At 43.5% G+C, this 18872-nt stretch overlaps 2 protein-coding genes across 4 annotated transcripts in view; both read right to left on the bottom strand.

Moving 5' to 3' along the window:
- The window catches only part of LOC132984454 (zinc finger protein ZFP2-like), an 83341-nt gene extending 78515 nt beyond the window's left edge, over positions 1-4826 (bottom strand). Inside the window, exon 1 of the mRNA XM_061051330.1 lies at positions 4649-4826. The gene's annotated coding sequence lies outside the window, so the exon portion shown is untranslated. The remainder of the gene's footprint in view (positions 1-4648) is intronic.
- A 1801-nt stretch (positions 4827-6627) lies between these two features.
- The window catches only part of LOC132984473 (gastrula zinc finger protein XlCGF57.1-like), an 87970-nt gene continuing 75725 nt past the window's right edge, over positions 6628-18872 (bottom strand). For 2 of the 3 annotated variants that reach the window (XM_061051357.1, XM_061051355.1), the window contains exon 2: positions 6628-10241. In XM_061051357.1, coding sequence (XP_060907340.1) covers positions 8659-10083 — 1425 coding nt within the window. In that variant the 5' untranslated portion in view covers positions 10084-10241 and the 3' untranslated portion in view covers positions 6628-8658. Of the gene's footprint in view, positions 10245-18872 lie in introns of all 3 variants that reach the window. The other variant, XM_061051356.1, reaches the window with a different exon arrangement.

Below are 18872 nucleotides of genomic sequence, written 5' to 3'. Positions count from 1 at the left end.
AAGACGAGCACAGAGAGAAGTCCCCTGTCTGATGCTAGCAGTAGGTCGTTTGTAACTTTAACTAATGCAGTCTCAGTGCTATGGTGAGCTCTAAATCCTGACTGAAACTCCTCAAATAAACTGTTGTCATGGAGAAAGTCACACAGCTGATCAGCCACCACCCTCTCCAGGATCTTCAAGATAAAAGGAAGGTTGGATATAGGCCTATAGTTGGCTAGAGTTCCTGAATCCAGAATAGGCTTTTTAAGTAGAGGTTTGATTACCGCTACTTTAAATGCCTGTGGTACGTAGCCTGTCAGTATAGACGAATTGATCATATCTAATATAGAGTTGCTAACTAAGGGAAAGACTTCCTTAAACAGCTTGGTTGGGATTGGGTCCAAAAGACAGGTTGACGGTTTCGACGCAGAAAAAATGGAATATAGCTCTGAAAGGTCGATTGGAGAAAAACAGTCGAGACTAATATCTGGTACTGGAACTGTCTCTGCTGTATCAGACGTATCTGCACCAGGTAAGGGCAGGAGGTTACCAATTTTGTCTCTGATGTCTAGAATTTTGTTGTTGAAAAAGCTCATGAAATCATTACTGCTGAGGGCTAGAGGAATACAAGGCTCAATGGAGCCATGACTCTCTGTCAGTGTGGCTACAGTGCTGAAAAGGTATCTAGGATTGCCTTTGTTTTCCTCGATTAGAGAGGAGTAGTAGGCAGCTCGGGCATGACGTAGAGCCTTCATATATCTTCTATGGCTATCCTGCCAGAATAAACGAGATTCTGCCGTTTTGGTCGAGCGCCATATTCTTTCAAAATTCTGCGACGATTGTTTCAGAGTACGGGTTTCTGAGTTGAACCATGGAGCCACTCTCTGCCGCTTGACAACCCTCCGTTCCAGGGGAGCAATCGAATCCAGAGCAACTCTCAGCGAATCCACTGCACTATCAACAAACTGATCTAGCTGAGAGGGATTAAAGCTGTCATAAGAGTTTCCAACTGGGTTGAAACACGGTACTGAATCAAAAACAGCTGAAATAGCTTCCTTAAATCTAGCCACAGCACTATCAGATAAATTTCTAGAGAACACACCTCTTCCAAGCGGAGATAATTCTGGCAGGACAAAGTCGAATGTAATAAGGAAATGGTCTGATAGAAGAGGATTTTCTAGGAAAACTGTAAGGTTATGGATTTCAATGCCACAAGCTAAAACAAGATCCAGGGTGTGGTTAAAACGATGAGTAGGTTCGTTTACACCCTGGGTGAAACCAATAGAGTCTAATAATGACATGAAAGCTGTACTAAGGCTATCATTTTCAACATCCACATGGATATTGAAGTCACCTACAACAATTATTCTATCACTGCTAAGGACTAAATCTGATAAAAATTCTGCAAATTCAGATAGAAACTCAGAATATGGGCCAGGAGGGCGGTAAACTAAAACAACTAGAACTGGCTGAAAGGTTCTTGAGACTGGATGTGGAAGACTAAGAACAAGGCTTTCAAAAGAAGAAAAATTCAGCTTTGGTCGAGGGTTAACTAGGAGACTAGAATTAAAAATAGCTGCTACTCCACCACCTCGTCCGGTGTCTCGAGGTATATGAGTATTAAAATGACTGGGAGGAGTGGATTCATTCAAACTAACATATTCATCTCGACACAGCCAGGTTTCAGTCAAAAAAAAGTAAATCAATGTGCTGATCTGATATCAGATCATTCACTAAAAGAGACTTGGATGCTAAGGACCTAATGTTCAAAAGTCTGCAGTGAATTTTCTGATTTTGTAGCAAAATCGTATTCGTAGTTTTGATTCTAATGAGATTTTGATGATCCACGCCGTTTGGATGACTTATAAAAACGGGTCTGGGCCGGGGGACAGACACAGTACCTACAGTATAACTACAGTTCGATTCAGAATTACAGCTATAGTGACTGGGAGACAGATCTAAGGGAGGCGCAGAGAAGTGTGTAAGACTGCAGCTCTGCCTCCTGGTCTGAACTCTGTGTTGTTGTCAAGGTTTTGGACTAATAACCTCTGCTATGTTTCTAGATAATAGAGCTGCACCGTCCAAAGTGGGATGGATGCCGTCTCTAGCTAGCAGACCAGGTTTTCCCCAGAAAGACTGCCAGTTATCTATGAAGCCCACATCGTGTGCTGGACACCACCTCGACAGCCAGCGGTTGAGTGATGACATGCGGCTATACATGTCATCACTGGTCTGATTTGGGAGGGGACCAGAGAATAATACGGAGTCCGACATCGTCTTAGCAAAAGGACACACTGACTCCACATTAACCTTAGTGACTTCCGACTGGCGTAGTTGGGAGTCATTTGTGCCGACATGAATTACGATTGTATCAAATCTACCTTTAGTCTTTGTCAGCAACTTTAAATGAGATGCGATGTCGCCCGCTCTGGCCCCGGGTATACACCTAACTATGCCCGCTGACTTCACTAGCTTCACGTTTCGGACTATGGAGTCTCCAATAATCAGAGTTTTATTCTCAGTGGGTGTGTCGCTGAGTGGGGAAAATTTGTTTGAAACGTGAAGTGGTTGGTGGGGAACCGTGTGCTTCGATTTTCGACTATGCTTCCCTCGGACAGTAACTCAGCCACTGCCTCCCGGCTGCTCGGGAGCTACCGGGGGGGAAGCCAAGCTATGTCGGCCCGCACCGGCTACAGGTGGCTGGCTAACTACTGCTGCATATGATGACTCTGACTCAATGGTGCGGAGCCGTCTCTCTAACTCAGACACCCTCGCCTCCAAAGCTAAAAATAAACTACATTTCTTACATGTATCATTATCACTAAAGGAGGACGAGGAATAACTTAACATCTGACACGTAGAGCAGGAGAGAGCAGGAGAGGGAGAGACAGAAAAAGAAGCCATTGTAAATTAAGCTAACTGCTAAGCTAAGCTAAGCTAAGAGTAGGTACACAGTAACACAGTACAGAGGAGGACAGAACAGAAAATTATGCAATACGCTCACGCTGCTCGCTGCTCTGATCCCGTCGCAGGTGAGGAGATGCTGAGGAATTTTCGGTCCATCTTCCAGACACTTTCACAGGCGTTACAGTGCTCCTGTCTTTCATGATACTACACAGACTATGAACATAACAGCAGCTGTAGTAACGTGTTCCTGGCTCTTCACTTTTCATTATTTTCCCCCTCTGCACTCTGATTATCCTGCCTTTATAACCTCGACCAGATTCATCATAACACCGGTTGATTACCCACACAAACATTTTTTTACACAATGGAATATTTTTGTACCTATAGCCTACTAAACAGATGAAAATGTTTCAATAACAATAGGACTACTATTTGTTATTCTTTGAAACATTCTCTCCATAATGAATCATTTTAACAGAAACTTCATTATTATGTATCACTGTCACAGTATCAAACGCTCTTACTGCCCAATACCAGGACAAGTGCACACAAGATATCCATGATTGTTTTCACTTTGCGATAACTGCGATTACTGCATTTGGATGAGCGAACAGCTGTGTCGGCAGATGGCTTCTGAACTCTCGTAGATGCATATTTAGTTTGTTTGGGACTTTTAGTTTATTTTGAATTCATAAAGGGGTCAATTAAAGGGATATTTTTGATATTATTAAATTTTGTATTTCATGCAACAACACTGTGCTGCTAACCAAACAATTATTTCCCATAATGCACGTGGCAATGGGAGCCTGTTACGTCCAAAAAGGCGTCTGATTTCTGGGTCGGACCTCTCGAACCGAGACCACCTCTTCGTCTGGGTCTCGGTTCGACTGTTTGGTGTGACCTGAGTTCGATGGTTTGTATTCCTGCTCAAAAGGTCCGCACCACGGTTTTAGTTTGTTTAATGTGAACTAGCTGGGTCCCAGCTGGGATTACATTCATCCCCAATCCTCCAGTAGAAACCTAAAGCGAGGCCCGTTGGAGGGTGAGCACTTAAAGACTTTGTAGTTAGTGGCTCCAGTTCTGGACCCCTCTTTAAGTCACATTTAGGCCTGAAACGTTTCCTCAAATACAGCACTCAGTCCAGTGATCTATCAAAAGTTTGAGTCACTGAGGGGCTGATAGCCTTCCGTACTTCACTGACGCGTTGTTTCCGTGTTTCGTGGCAATAATTCAATCAACTCCGTGCTGTCACACTCAAACGGGTTTATCTGAATCGTTCCTTTACAATACATATTCTGGTTGTCTACATACTCTTATTCCATTAGAACTTGAATGTAAAACAAAGCCAGGATAAATGTTCCATTCACGATACATTTCATACAGCGGTCAAAAACTGTGTGCCTCTCACGGTGGGCTGCTCACCTGTCCGTGATTAACTCTTCTTCTACTTGTAACCTTCCCAACACCAAAGTGAATGTGCCCCCTACTGTGACTACCAGAGCACACACACGGCTCTAACAGACACCAAGTCTTTAGTCTCTAGTTATTAACAAGTTCATCAAATATGTCTCAAAGTTAATGTCCTTTAAGCTCCGTCAGACATTACTATTATAATCCTTCACAACATCCACTAAAGAGTCTTTAAGTAAAGTCAGTGATGTTGTTAGCAGGAGCTAGCTGCAGCTAACACTGTGCTGTGTGCGTCTGTTAGCTAAAGGCTATGAGCAGGAAACACGTTTCCAGCAGTGGAAAGAAAACCTACCTGCTCTCTGCAGCTTGATTTCAGGTGTTAAAATCACATCCAGCACTTTTCTTTGTCGTATCCACATGTTGTTTGTCCTGTCGGGTGTTGACACCCGGACATTTTACACTCAGACAAGACTGTTCTTCTTCTTTGGTTTTCACCAGCTGCATTCATCCAAGAGTCAGAGAGGGAAAAGTCAACGCTGACGTCTTTTCTAACTTTACTCGGATACGTGAGCGCAGACATTCAGTCTATGAGACATACATGCTAACAGTGACAGACTACATCCTCCACACTTCTTCTTCTATGTTGTTTATTTTAGGGCGTGCACCCAATAAGCTGCATCACTGCCCCCGTCTGGGAGAAATACTGTACTTTTTATATTTCTCTATTAAAACTTGAGGAAATAACATTTAAAATGTGGAAGAGAAGGAGCACCTCTAAATGTTTCAGCATATTGATGACAGAAGTGTAAAAGTGTTACTTGCTGAAAGAAGAGGGAGACTTTTTTTTCCCATAGTTATTCAAAGCTTGATCCAAAAGGACTTGATTTCAGCTCTTTTAAATCCCTGATCAAAACCCACCTCTTTCACACAGCTTGCTTTGTGTGCATTGCTTTAATGTTGTTGTTTCCTACTACTGGTTTGATCTGTAACTCTGTAAAGTGCCTTTGAGTGTTCTGGAAAGCACTTTAAAAATAAAATAGTTATTATTCTATGTACTCCACTGCAGCAACTTCATGCAACTGCTTCCTGACAGGTTGAAACTGTGGTGCCTGCAGTTTGGAATGCTCCCCCGTCTAATGTGGCCTCTGACAGTCTATGAGGTTCCTGTCACCAAAGTGGAGAAGCTGGAGAGAACAGTCAGTTCATACATCAAGAAATGTCTTGGACTCCCGCGTTGTCTCAACAACATTGGCTTGTATGGAATTGGCGCTCTGGAACTGCCGGTCACAAGCCTGGCTGAGGAGTACTGGACATGTCCCTGACCCAATCCCAAGACTCCACAACACGAGCAGCTGCTCCCAGTTTGACAACAGGGAGGAAGTGGAGCCCAACTGAGGCACGGGGACATTGCAGGCCAGGTGCAGCATGGAAGAGGTGGTCTTGGTCTCAGAACAAGCAGACCTACATGGCACAAAGCAAAACTCAGCCAGAGAAGAAAGCTTGTAGTAACAAATGTGCATCACCAGGAGGAGGCAAAAAGATCTATGGAGTTAGATCAGTCTCAATATTCACAAATGCACACAGGATTCACAAATGTATTTCAATGCACATACAAATATTTATAGTTTTGTATAAATGTAAAACAAATCCACAAATAAAAAAAGAATATTCACAAATGTATTTCTGATTCACACACAAATATTTATAGTTTTGTATATATGTAATAGAAATCCACAAATATATAAAGTGTTCAGTCTGCATTTACAAACTGTTTGTCATTTGTGAACCTCACTGCATTTGTGTGTGGGATTTTTGAGACTCCCCTGCCGTGGTTAGATTCACAAATGCATTTTGTTCAGCAGAGAAATGTCTGTAGCTAATCAGATGTCTCCTAAATGTGTAAGTTCAATGACATCATGTTAAGTTACAAACTAATTCATCAATAAAAAAAAAAAACAGTCAGTGTGTTGATCTAAAAACTGTGAAATGTCAGGATATATGAAATCTAATGATACATTTGTCTAAGCCCACTGTATCACCTGACACTCAGGACTAAGAATCAGAACAGTATGTGGAAGGAAGAAGTGTACATGTACATCAAACTAATCTCTTGATACAAACACTGACCTTTGAGTAAACCTTCTTACCAGAAACATTACAACTAAACGGTTTCTGTTTCCAGTTGTTGTATCCCTCCAGAAGGTTTACACTGAATCTGAAATACTGGATGAAGATTAGAAAGTCTATAAATACACGTCTCATACTATTACAGCATATGCAAACTTATCTTACACCAGAGAATGCAAATCAAAACAACAGAAACATTCCAGATATCTGCACAACATGTATGAAACGATAAGGACATTATTTCATTGGCAATGCAGAAAAAAAACATGCTTTGGGAAGAGGTAAGAATTACAACAGAGAAGAACATTTTATCTCCATGCTAAGCTTCTTCTGTTGGACTTAAATCACGAGAAACTTCATTATAGTAAAAATAAAAAAGCATTTATTAAAATGTTTTGCATTTTAATGGAAAAATGTTCAGAGATAAACCACTACTCATTGGATAAGACAGATGTTATCATCCATTAGAAAGGAAACCCTAAATACTGTAGGCTCAACAACAGAGACCTTTTTATGAATTATATGAAGAAATAACACAAATGTTTAAGCCAATGACTGATCTGTGTGGACAAAGCAGTTTCCAAGCATTAAGAACTTTCATTTATTCTTTAAATGCTTTCTATACTCAGCACTTCTTACAACTACAATTTTGCATATATGACCTTTCTTAGTCATTTCTTTATACATTTAGTTTTGTTGGTAAATGCAGCAATTTTACATCTAGACATAAAGCATGAGCAGTCAAAAAGCTGTATTTTATTGTGCTATGATGTAAATAAAAATACTGTGGCAAAGAAGGTACATGTAGCTAAATGATAACACTAAGAGCAGCTGAGTGGTTTCTCATTTCACTGAGAGAAACTGACTGACTGTCCTCAGGTTCAGAAGAGTCTTCAGTCTCTGGTTGAAAATGTCTCTCTTCTTCTCTTCTGATGTGTCATGTTTGTGAAAACTGAGGGCTAAGGGGAAGTTAGCAAACATAGTCTATATTGGAGAGGATAAGCTCTTGGCTGAACATGGTTCTCACCAGTATATACAGTATACACAGAAGTATCTACACTCACAGGCCACTTTGTTAGGTTCAGCTGCTCGTTATTGTAAATATCTAATAAGCCTATCACATGGCAGCAACTCAATGTATTGATTGTTGAGTAAAGAGTCCATCAGTATCAACTCATCCATTCATACACATTCACACACTGATGGTAGAGGCTGCTGAGTAAAGAGTCCATCAGTATTAACTCATCCATTCATACACATTCACACACTGATGGTAGAGGCTGCTGAGTAAAGAGTCCATCAGTATTAACTCATCCATTCATACACATTCAGACACTGATGGTAGAGGCTGCTGAGTAAAGAGTCCATCAGTATTAACTCATCCATTCACACACTGATGGTAGAGGCTGCTGAGTAAAGAGTCCATCAGTATTAACTCATCCATTCACACACTGATGGTAGAGGCTGCTGAGTAAAGAGTCCATCAGTATTAACTCATCCATTCACACACTGATGGTAGAGGCTGCTGAGTAAAGAGTCCATCAGTATTAACTCATCCATTCATACACATTCACACACTGATGGTAGAGGCTGCTGTTTAAAGAGTCCATCAGTATTAACTCATCAATTCATACACATTCATACGCTGCTGACGAACAGCTGGAGCAACATCGGGTTAAGTGTCTTGCCCAAGGACTCATCGGACATTTGCTGCAGAAGCTGGGGGATCAAACCCTCGACCTTCTGGTTGAGAGACGACCGACTCTACCAACTGATCCAGAGCCACCTAGGTAAATTATTATTGGAAGCATTTTGACACGCTCTGAAACTGCCGACTGTAAGCTTATAAAGGAGACCTTCATGTGCTTGTACTCCAATTGGTTCAAGAACACTCTGGGTATAACTGGATAGGTGATTTAGGAACATTTTACTTTTTTTGTGTGTGCACTCACAGATTGGTATAAGAAGCCTATATTCAATTGTTTAAACTAAACAAATCCAGCTCTGGACCCAATATAAGTTTGACGATCCTGTTCTACATGCTTGGGTTGTGGAGGCAATGTGGGCCATATGGGCTGGTAGGTAGTATCAGCATTGTCACTTTCTGACTAGCTCACAATTAAGGGCCATGTGTTAGGTTATGTTACTTATCAGTCCATATAAGGGAATAACTGAGATGAAGGGTTTCTTCACTGAGAGCTTATCAACAGCAAAAAGTAAAATTAACACACTCATCTACTGATTAGACAGGAAGAAGCTATGGTCAGGAACAGTGCAGCTGAAGGGTTTCTCTCCTCTGTGATGGGCCATGTGAAGTGTCAGACTAGACTTTCGTTTAAATCCTTTCCCGCACTCAGAGCAGCTGAAGGGGTTCTCTCTGGTGTGAACCAACATATGTCTAATCAGAACCCATTTTTGGTTAAAACTTTCACCGCACTGAGAGCAGCTGAAGGGTTTCTCTCCGGTGTGAATTCTCATGTGTGTGGACAGAGCACCTTTTTGGTTAAATCTTTTACTGCAAACAGAGCAGCTGAATGGTTTCTCTCCTGTGTGTATTCTAATGTGTCTGGTCATATTCTGTTTCTTTTTGAATGTTTTACCACACTCAGAGCAGCTATGTAATTTCACATCAGCACTTTGCTTCTCAGTTGTAATGTTTTCCACATAGTTTAAACCTGAATGATATTCTGTTGTCTCATGCCAATCGTCAGTTCCTCCGTTCTCATATTCAGAAGAGTCTTCAGTGTCTGCTTGTAAACGTCTCTCTGGGTCCGAGTCTCTGGCTGGTTCTGCTCTTCCACTTTGCTCTCTGTCAGCTCCTGCCTCTCTTTTCTCATCAGTTTCGTTTTGATGAAGCTCTGAAAATTGACCTCCAACACCCTTGTCTTCCTCTAACTGGTTAAAACTAGACACATTTTGGTCAAAAATAAAGCAGCGGAGGGGGTTCTCCACTATATGATGGAGAGACGCCATGTGAAGTGTCAGACTCTGCTTAAGGCCAAATCTTTTACCACAATCAGGGCAGCTAAAGGGTTTATCTCCTCTGTGAGTTCTCATGTGTCTTGTCAGATTTGTTTCAATATTGAAAATTTTATTGCACTCAGGACAGCCAAAGGGTTTCTCTCCCGAGTGAATCCTAATGTGTTTGGTCAGAGACTGTTTTTGGCTAAAACTTTTACCACAGTTAGAACAGCTGAAGGGTTTCTCTCCTGTGTGAACTAACATATGTTTTGTCATACTTCCTTTAAGATTAAAACTTTTACTGCAAACATAGCAGCTGAAAGGTTTCTCTCCTGTGTGAATTCTAATATGTTGTTCCAAAAGCCATTTGGTTTTGAATGGTTTATCACACTTAGAGCAGCAATGTGATTTCTTATTAGCAATGTTTTCCACAGAGGTTAAATCTGACTGATTTTCTCTGGTCTCTCTCCAATCATCACTGTCATCAGTCTCAGGTTCTGAAGAGTCTTCAATCTTGACCTCAATCTCTGGTTGTAAATGTCTCTCTGGATCGGAGTCCCTCTCTGGTTCTCCTCCTCCACAGTCCTCTCCATCGACTCCAGTTTCCATCTGTTCAGTTTGTGTCTGATGAAGCTGTGTGGACTGAGGTTTCTCTTCATCATCTTCACTCTTCACAGAGACAGGAGTGAAGGGGAACATGGTGGTATCAGCCTCCTCCAGTCCTTGAAGCTGTTCTTCCTCCTGACTGCTCCACAGTTCCTCCTGTTCTTCTTGTGTTGGGGCTTAGTGTCCTCCTGGTCCAGAATGTGGCTCCACTCCTGCTGCTCAGGAGGAAGCTCTTCTTTACTCACCAACAGCTGCTGGTCAAAAAAAACAAACATGTTAAAGACAACCAGCACGAAACACCTTCATCACTGGTAACTAATGTCAGCTTTACATTTAGGAATATATCTCAGAAATTGGCTACAGAACCCTATTCAGGATTAGCAATGGATCACATCTGTTTACCTACAACAACATAATAAGTAAGAAATGTAAGTTTAGGAATTAAATGAGACGCTGTCTGTGAAGGCTAAAACAAAGCAGGCTTGCAAAATGTGAAGTTGGACGTGTTCTGGGCAGTTCATTTTAAACAAGAGAAGCGTGTGTGGTGATAAAACGGACGTCTAATTTGCAACATGGAAGCAAGAGCAAAGTTTTGGACACAGGCTGCACCTGGCCGGCAGTAAATACACATCAGTCTAACAGACACAACAATATATATATTCTTTCTATGTTTGTGTGTGTCATAAATGGTGGAGAATCTGGCTTGATCCGTAGTCCGTTTGGATAACCCCCGACGGTTTGGGCCGCAAATGATCCTTTTTCATTAGAAAATATATCCCCGCTCTAATAGCCATCCATCTTCTTCCGCTTGTCCGAGGTCGGGTCGCGTTGGCAGCAGGCGCAGTAAGTCAACCCAGACTTCCCTCTCCCCAGCAACGTTTTCCAGCTCCTCCTGGGGGATTCCGAGGCGTTCCCAGGCTAGGCGGGATATATAATCCCTCCAGCGTGTTCTGGGTCTGCCCACGGGGTCTCCTCCCAGTTGGTCGTGCCTGGAAAACCTCTAAAGGCAGGCGTCCCGGAGGCATCCTTAACAGATGCCCAAACCACCTCAACTGGCTCCTTTCAATGCGGAGGAGCAGCGGCTCTACTCCGAGCTCCTCACCCCATCTCTAAGGCTGAGCCCAGACCCCCTCCAGAAGAAGCTCATTTCGGCCGCTTGTATCCGCGATCTCATTCTTTCAGTCACTACCCATAGGTCATGACCATAGGTGAGGGTTGGAACGTAGCTCTACCGGTAAATCAGAGCTTTGAAAAGAGCTTTGCCTTCAGGCCCTCTTAGCCACAACGGTCCGGCACAACGCCTGCATTAGCCAATCCGTCGGTCAATCTCATGTTCCATCCTACCCTCACTCGTGAACAAGACCCCGAGATACTTGAACTCCTCCACTTGGGGCAAGGACTCACTCCCCACCCGGAGAGAGCAATCCACTGTTTTCCGGCAGAGAACCATGGCCTCGGACTTGGAGGTGCTAACCCTCATCCCAGCTGCTTCGCACTCGCCTGCAAACTGCCCCAATGCCTGCTGGAGGTCCCAGCTTGAGGAAGCCAACAAAACCACTTCATCTGCAAAAAGCAGAGACGAGATTTTGAGGTCACCAAACTGGAAACCCTCCTCCCCCCGGCTGCTCCTTGAGATCCTGTCCATGAAGATCACAAACAGGGCCGGTGACAAGGGGCAACCCTGCAGAGGCCAACACGCACTGGGAACGTGTCTGACTTTGTGTCGAGGATGCGGACACAGCTCACACTTCTACTCTACAATTCACTTAGCAGACGCTTTTATCCAAAGCGACGTACATCAGACAGTAAGTACAACACTAATCCATTTATACACCGCCACCGAAGCAGCGGGAGCAATTCAGGGTTAAGTGTCTTGCCCAAGGACACATCGGACATGTTGCTCAGCTGGGGATCGAACCCTCGACCTTCCGGTTGAGAGGCGCCGACTCTACCAACTGAGCCACAGCCGGTCCGGACTGGATGGCTCGTACCAACATATTCCCCATACTGGGGCAGCAGTAGCTCAGTCTGTAGGGACTTGGGTTGGGAATCGGAGGGTCGCCGGCTCAAGTCCCGGCACGGACCAAGCCCGGAAGCTAGTCTGGTAGCTGGAGAGGTGCCAGTCCACCTCCTGAGCACTGTCGATGTGCCCTTGAGCAAGGCACCGAACCCCAAAACTGCTCTGGAGCGCTCGCTGGAGCCCCTCACTCTGAGACCTCTCCATTTATGCATGTCCATAGGATACTGTTTGTGCATGTGTGTGTTCATGTTCATTAAAGTGTAAAAATGGAATTTAATTTAATTAATTAATTCCCGCAATACCCCCCACATGATCCCCCGAGGGACATGGTCAAAAGCCTTCTCCAAATCTACAAAACACATGTCGATTGGATGGGCAAATTTCCATGCCCCCCCCAAGAAGCCAAGAGTTGGTCCACTGTCCCACGGCCAGGATGGAATCCACATTGTTCCTCCTGTATCCGAGGTTCCACAATCAGCTGGAGCCTCCTTTCCAGCACCCTAGAGTAAGCTTTCCCCAGAAGGCTGAGAAGTGTGATACCCCGATAATTGGAGGACACCCTCCAGTCCTTTTTGTAGATGGGAACCACCACACCGGTCTGCCACTCCACAGGCAGTTGAGCATATTTACAGTACGGACCTTGTCAGTGAACTATCGCCCAGCCCAAACCCCTCATGTTACCTAGCAACAACAATGTGCTTGTCAATGCAACAGTGAATACCTGTACCAAAGGATGGCTTTGATGCTGATCAGAACTCTCAACTCTGTCGATGTTGTTGATGACGACAATATTACATTCATTTATTAAAAACATTATTAACGTTGTACCCTCCTCTCTAGATCCTTATGTTGTACTTACTCTCTGATGGTCTTTGCTTTGGACAAAAGCGTCTGACAAATGAGTTGTAGAAAAGGAAAATAAACACTAGCAAGCTGGAGTAGCTCAGTCCTTACAGACTGTCTGTACCTGTTTCTGTCAACACAGAGAGACAGCTTAAAACGCTCAGAAAAGGAGTCAGAGCAAACAAGAGTTCTGCTGCATACAATGTTCAGGAAAGATTTCAGGATTATTAAGGCATATCAAGCCCTCTCCGTAGGTTTTGTAGCCTCCTCTACCCCACTGGCGGATTTAGTCATCGGCTCATCTGATGAGGACTGGGTCCTGCCGCCATCACAAGAGAGTTGGGAGAATGAATATTCCAGCTTTCCCAGAGATTATGAGATAGTGGATGAGGATGATGACCAGATGGAGAGACAGGAGATAAAAAGGGTCTCCAACAGGAAATGGAGTGGTCACCCTCTGCTGAGCAAATGTATTGTTATGTGTGGTCTGGTCTCCCACAACACCTGACCCTGGGCTGACATGGTATGCCAAGAGAGACATAACTGACCTGCGGACATCCGCCTTGCATTTATTTCTAATGGATAGCATGATTCATTTTATCTTCAGAATGACCAACTGTAGTGTACGTCACATGTGGCGTTATACGTGATGACGTTGTAAATGTGTAGCCTGTATGTTACCGGAAGCAGGTGTAATAAAGCAGCATGAAAACGGTCCAGTATCGTTGGTGTTAATATGTTCAGAAACACTACAAATGGCGACGAGGATATGTAAAAAGGAAGAAAGTGTTGTGCACGAGTAGCATAACTTCTACTGTGCATGAAGTTTAATCTGTTGAGGAGGAGAAAAAGACGTGCACGGAGTAAGCATGAAGCTAAGTTTACCGGCGGTAACTCCTTTTGATGTGACCATGTGTGGCTAATGTCGGTGGTCGCTGGCAGAAGTGGATAAATAGTTTTAAACTCTATTTGACTCCGTCAGGGATCCGTGAAGCTGCACGGAAAAGGGCTTTACTGCTACACTTAGCAGGAGCCGAAGTTCAGGATATTTTCAGCACGCTGGATGACACGGCAGATGATGCTGACTATGATGGAGCGGTAGACAAACTGAATGAATATTTCACTCCTCAGAAAAACATTCCTTATGAGAGACATGTGTTTAGACAAACAGAACAAGCTCAAGGAGAGTCAATAGACAGTTTTGTGAGCAGGCTAAAGAAGTTGGCAGGAACGGGTGAGTTCAGGGATAACAAGGATGATTTCATATGTGATCAAGTGATAGACAAATGCATCTCAAACACGCTGCGTCGACGGCTGCTGCGTGAAAAGGATCTGAAACTGTCAGGGCTTCAAGAAATTGCAAGGGCAATGGAGACAGCGGATCAACAAGCTGCAAAAATGGAGAAATTAACTGTCAATGCAGTGGGACAAAAACCTGGAAGAGGGAGGGGCAAAACGGTAAGACCCGGATTTTCCACAACAAATGACCATCCACCACGTGATGGGCACAGCATGAAGTGTTACAGGTGTGGGCGTGACGGACACCTGAGTCGTGAATGCACAATAGCTAAAAATAAAAAGTGCAATAACTGCGGCAAAGAAGGACATTTTGCCATAATGTGTAAAACGAAGAAAATGCATAAAGTTAACAGAGTAACAACCACAGATTCACACAATGGTCACAGTGACAGTGAAGATGACCATGTATTTACAGTGAGTGATAGTGCTGTGGATGGAACACTATCAGTGCTAATAAATGATCAGCGGGTGGAAATGTTGATAGACTCAGGGGCTTCCTGTAACATTGTAACTGAGTCCACGTTCGAACAGTTGAACTCTAAAAGTGACATCAAACTACTGCGTCCAGAGAAGCAAGTCTATCTGGCTCAACAACACCACTCCATGTAAGAGGGATTTTTTTCTGCTGATTTGAAATCAAGTGAGGATTCAAAAACTGTCACTGCTAAAAGTTGGGACTACTTCATATTGGCCCTGTTGAACAGGTGTACGCTGTCGAACCAAAAGATAAGAAGTAGTAGCTGTAAAAACAAGTAGTTTTTACAGCTGAGCTACAGGAGAAATACCCTAACACTATTTCCAGCTGGAGCTGCATGTGGATAACAGTGTAAAGCCAGTAGCTCAGCCTGTTCGCAGAGTGCCATTCAGTTTACGAAAACAAGTGGATGAGAAACTCAAACAACTTGAGGAGATGGATGTCATTGAAAGAGTAAGCGGACCAACGCCATGGGTGTCTCCGCTAGTTGTGGTTCACGGTAAGAAAGAGCCGAGATTGTGTGTGGACATGCGCAGAGCAATTGAGGCTATAGTGCGAGAGAGGCACCCTATCCCCATCATAGATGAAATACTGGAGGACATGACAGGAGCCACAGTGTTTTCAAAGTTGGATCTCAAATGGGGATATCATCAAATAGAACTGACGCCTGAGTCCAGTTTGCTCAGTACGTTCGTCACACACACAGGGCTGTGGCGTTACAAGAGATTGATGTTCAGAGTCTCATCTGCACCTGAGATTTACCAACACATTATCGGACAAGTCCTACAAGGCATTTCCGGAGTGCACAACATATCTGATGACATCATCGTTTCAGGAGAAACCATGCAACAGCACGATGAAAGATTGTATAAAGTCATGCAACGGCTGCAAGAGAGACAACTGACAGTTAACAGCAAAAAGTGCCAATTTCGAATGTCACAACTTGAATTCATGGGTCAGGTACTGTCCAAAAATGGAATAGGAGCAGCTCAGCTCAAGATTGAGGCAGTGGAGAATACACGTCGTCCAACAAATGCAGCTGAAGTGAGGAGTTTCTTGGGACTTGTGAACTACTGTGGTAGGTTCATCCCTAATCTGGCAACGACATCAGAACCACTGAGGAGGCTCACGAGGCAGTCCTGGACATGGGGATCAGTGCAGGAGACAGCTTTGTAGAACTCAAGAGACAGCTGGCCAGTTCCCATGTAATGTTGTATTTCAGCCAGGATGCGGAGACACATGCAATTGTGGATGCTAGTCCAGTGGGATTAGGTGCAATTTTGAGTCAAAATCAAAGGGATGGAACACACAAGCCTGTTTATTATGCCAGTCGAGTCTTTTCTGATGTAGAGCGACGCTACTCTCAGACTGAAAGAGAAGCCCTAGCCATTGTGTGGGCATGTGAGAAATTTCATGTGTTTCACTACGGAAAATACTTTGTAACGGTCACAGACCACAAGCCTCTTGAGACTATCTACTCACCAAAGTCCAAACCGCCAGCGAGAATTGAAAGGTGGGCTTTGCGGCTGCAACCCTATAAATTCAAGGTCGTGTGTAAGCCAGACCACAAAATGCAGCTGACTCGCTGTCGCGTCTCACAGTCAATCCGCCAGTACAGCGTGGCAAGATGGAGGATTATGTTTACTTCGTAGCTCAACATGCAGTGCTACACGCTTTCACACCACAACAGATGGAGGATTTGTCAGCAGAGGATCACACATTAACTACCTTACGGAGCTGCATCAAGACTGGTGACTGGAGTAAATGTGACTCTGTTTTTCGAACTGTTAAAACTGAGCTCTCCACTGTCTGGAAAATAGTGTTGAGAGGTTCCAGGATTGTTGTTCCTCAGGCTGCACGACGCCAGACGCTGCTGTTAGCACACGAGGGACATCAAGGAATAGTCAAGACAAAAGTGTGGTTGCCCGGAATTGATCATGAAGTCATGTCATGCTTGTCAAATCAATAGCTCGACTGAACAAGATGTCCCAACTGTAAAGTCAGAGCTCCCGGCTAAACCTTGGCAGACACTCGCTATGGACATGTGTGGACCATTTCCTTCAGGAGACAGATTACTACTCCAGATGGGTGAGCGTCGATATCCTCAGGAGTCCAACATCAGCAAACATAACCAAATGTTTGAGACACTTGTTTGCAACTCATGGAATACCAGAATCTATTGTAACTGACAACGGCACTCCGTTTCTGTCAAAGGAGTTCAAAACGTATCTACAGGAGAGTGGAATCACACATCGCCGTATCACACCATATTGGCCTCGGGCAAATGGTGAAGTTGAAAGACAGAACCCTAACCCTTATGGCTTACCGCAGCACCCCCCACTGTGTCACAGGACGCAGTCCAGCAGAGCTCTTATTCAATCGCCAGATCAGAACCAAGCTTCCTGAACTGTTGATGGACTGCCAGCAGCCCCCTGCAGGCCAGGATGCTGTTGTTCGCAGGACTGGTGCTGCAAGGAAGGAGAAGGGACGTGTTGATGCGGACAGAGTTAGAAGAGCAAAAGATAGCACAGTCAAGCAGGGCGACAAAGTCCTGCTCCGTCAGCAAAAACGAAACAAACTTTCTACACCATTCGAACCAGACCCCTACACTGTTGTGAACCGAAAAGGATGGTCAGTTATTCTTGAAAAAGATGGCAAGGAGATGATGCGTCATGTGTCACTGGTGAAGCAGTGGGTCCAACCTGAATTAGAGACAGTTGTGCCAATCTGTGTGGCCGGAGAGAGGCTGGACACCCAACCTGCAGGCACAGCACCAGTTGAAACTGCTCAAGAGAACATTAGACCTCAGAGAGCAAGTGGAGAGCCAACTCACCTTGTGGACTATCATTTAGACAGACATTGCCATAATGGGGCAGAATAATCAAATAAATTTGTCTTAATGACAAATGGCGAGTCCACCCCTCGCCATTCAGGTTATGTTCTGGTTTAAAAACAAAAGTGAAGAGAACACATGAGAGAGAGTTTGTTTAAGGGTCAGAGACAAATAAGGGTTGTTCAGATGACCAATTCAAAAATCTTTTAAAAACACAATTTTAAAGCATGCATCAGGTTCATTAAAATGTGAGATTTGTATTCATGTTGGTTTTGTGTTTTTTTTAAATTACATTTACATTTTTTTCAAAAAGTAAGACTGAATGGACCTAAAAATGTCAAGTGGTGTAAACACTGAAAAATTAAGAATATTTTATACCTCTAGAGTATATGTAAGTGTACTCATAATTGTAATTACTTCATTTTAAAATAGCACAAGAAAATAGATTTTATTAGGATTATCCTTATATTTATAAGTTATGCCCTTTTTCAATACTGAGCGGGACACAAAGCTGAAAACACCTCTGTTTTCTAATACAATTTTGGCAAATTATATAAAAATTGTTTAAAAACCTGTTATTTCACTGCAATAGAGGACTACTTTTATTCAACTTTAATTTTCCTGTATTTTATTATATTTTGATGATGAGAAATACTGGTTACACCAATTGACACAAACCAGTTACACCAACTGACCATGCTGCTTCTACAATCAAAGGTCATTGTTTCTTGAAGAAATTGTTGTTAGCTTCCTCAATTTTATGTTTGCTCCACCTACCAAAGTGCACAGAATACCAGTGCAAACCTGTAGTGTGCATGTTTGCCTTAAACGCAGAATAGCATAAAACTGAAGTGAATAGATCTGCCTTTTGGATGGGTCTCATAGATCGGCAAATTCTTACTGATACCTGATCTAGCTGTCTTAGTCAAGATGGGACTGACATCCTATACCATCCAATAATTGGATCGGTGCATCCTTAATGAATTCATATCTTCAGTAAATTACACCAAATCTTCAGGGGGAATTCATTTCTTCAGTATTTGGAATAAACTCAAGGTACTTGTGCCCTAATGAAAGGATAAGAGATTAGTGAAGAAACCCCTTGCCCCAATTATGACCCTATGCCCAATTGATGATTTGGCTATCCTAGCCTACCTATCCTTGCCCCTGCAACCAAAACAGCATTGCCACTTTCAACAGACCCAGGCTCTGTTTACAGTATGTGAGTTAGCCATGTTTTGACAACGCTTATACTTACCACCCTACAACATTGGCATTCACAATTCAACCTTGTAGACCGAAGGGTAGCAAGAACCAGATCATCACTGGTGTTGTCAAGTGGGACCCTACTTTCAGCAGATGTTCGTCCAATTAGGTGTACAATTTCCCCGGAAGGCTAGACAGTCAGCTTT

Source organism: Labrus mixtus, chromosome 12 (genome assembly GCF_963584025.1).
Source record: "Labrus mixtus chromosome 12, fLabMix1.1, whole genome shotgun sequence".
Taxonomy (NCBI): domain Eukaryota; kingdom Metazoa; phylum Chordata; class Actinopteri; order Labriformes; family Labridae; genus Labrus; species Labrus mixtus.
The sequence above is the reverse complement of the archived record's forward strand: the minus strand, read 5'-3'. Positions and strand labels throughout refer to the sequence as shown.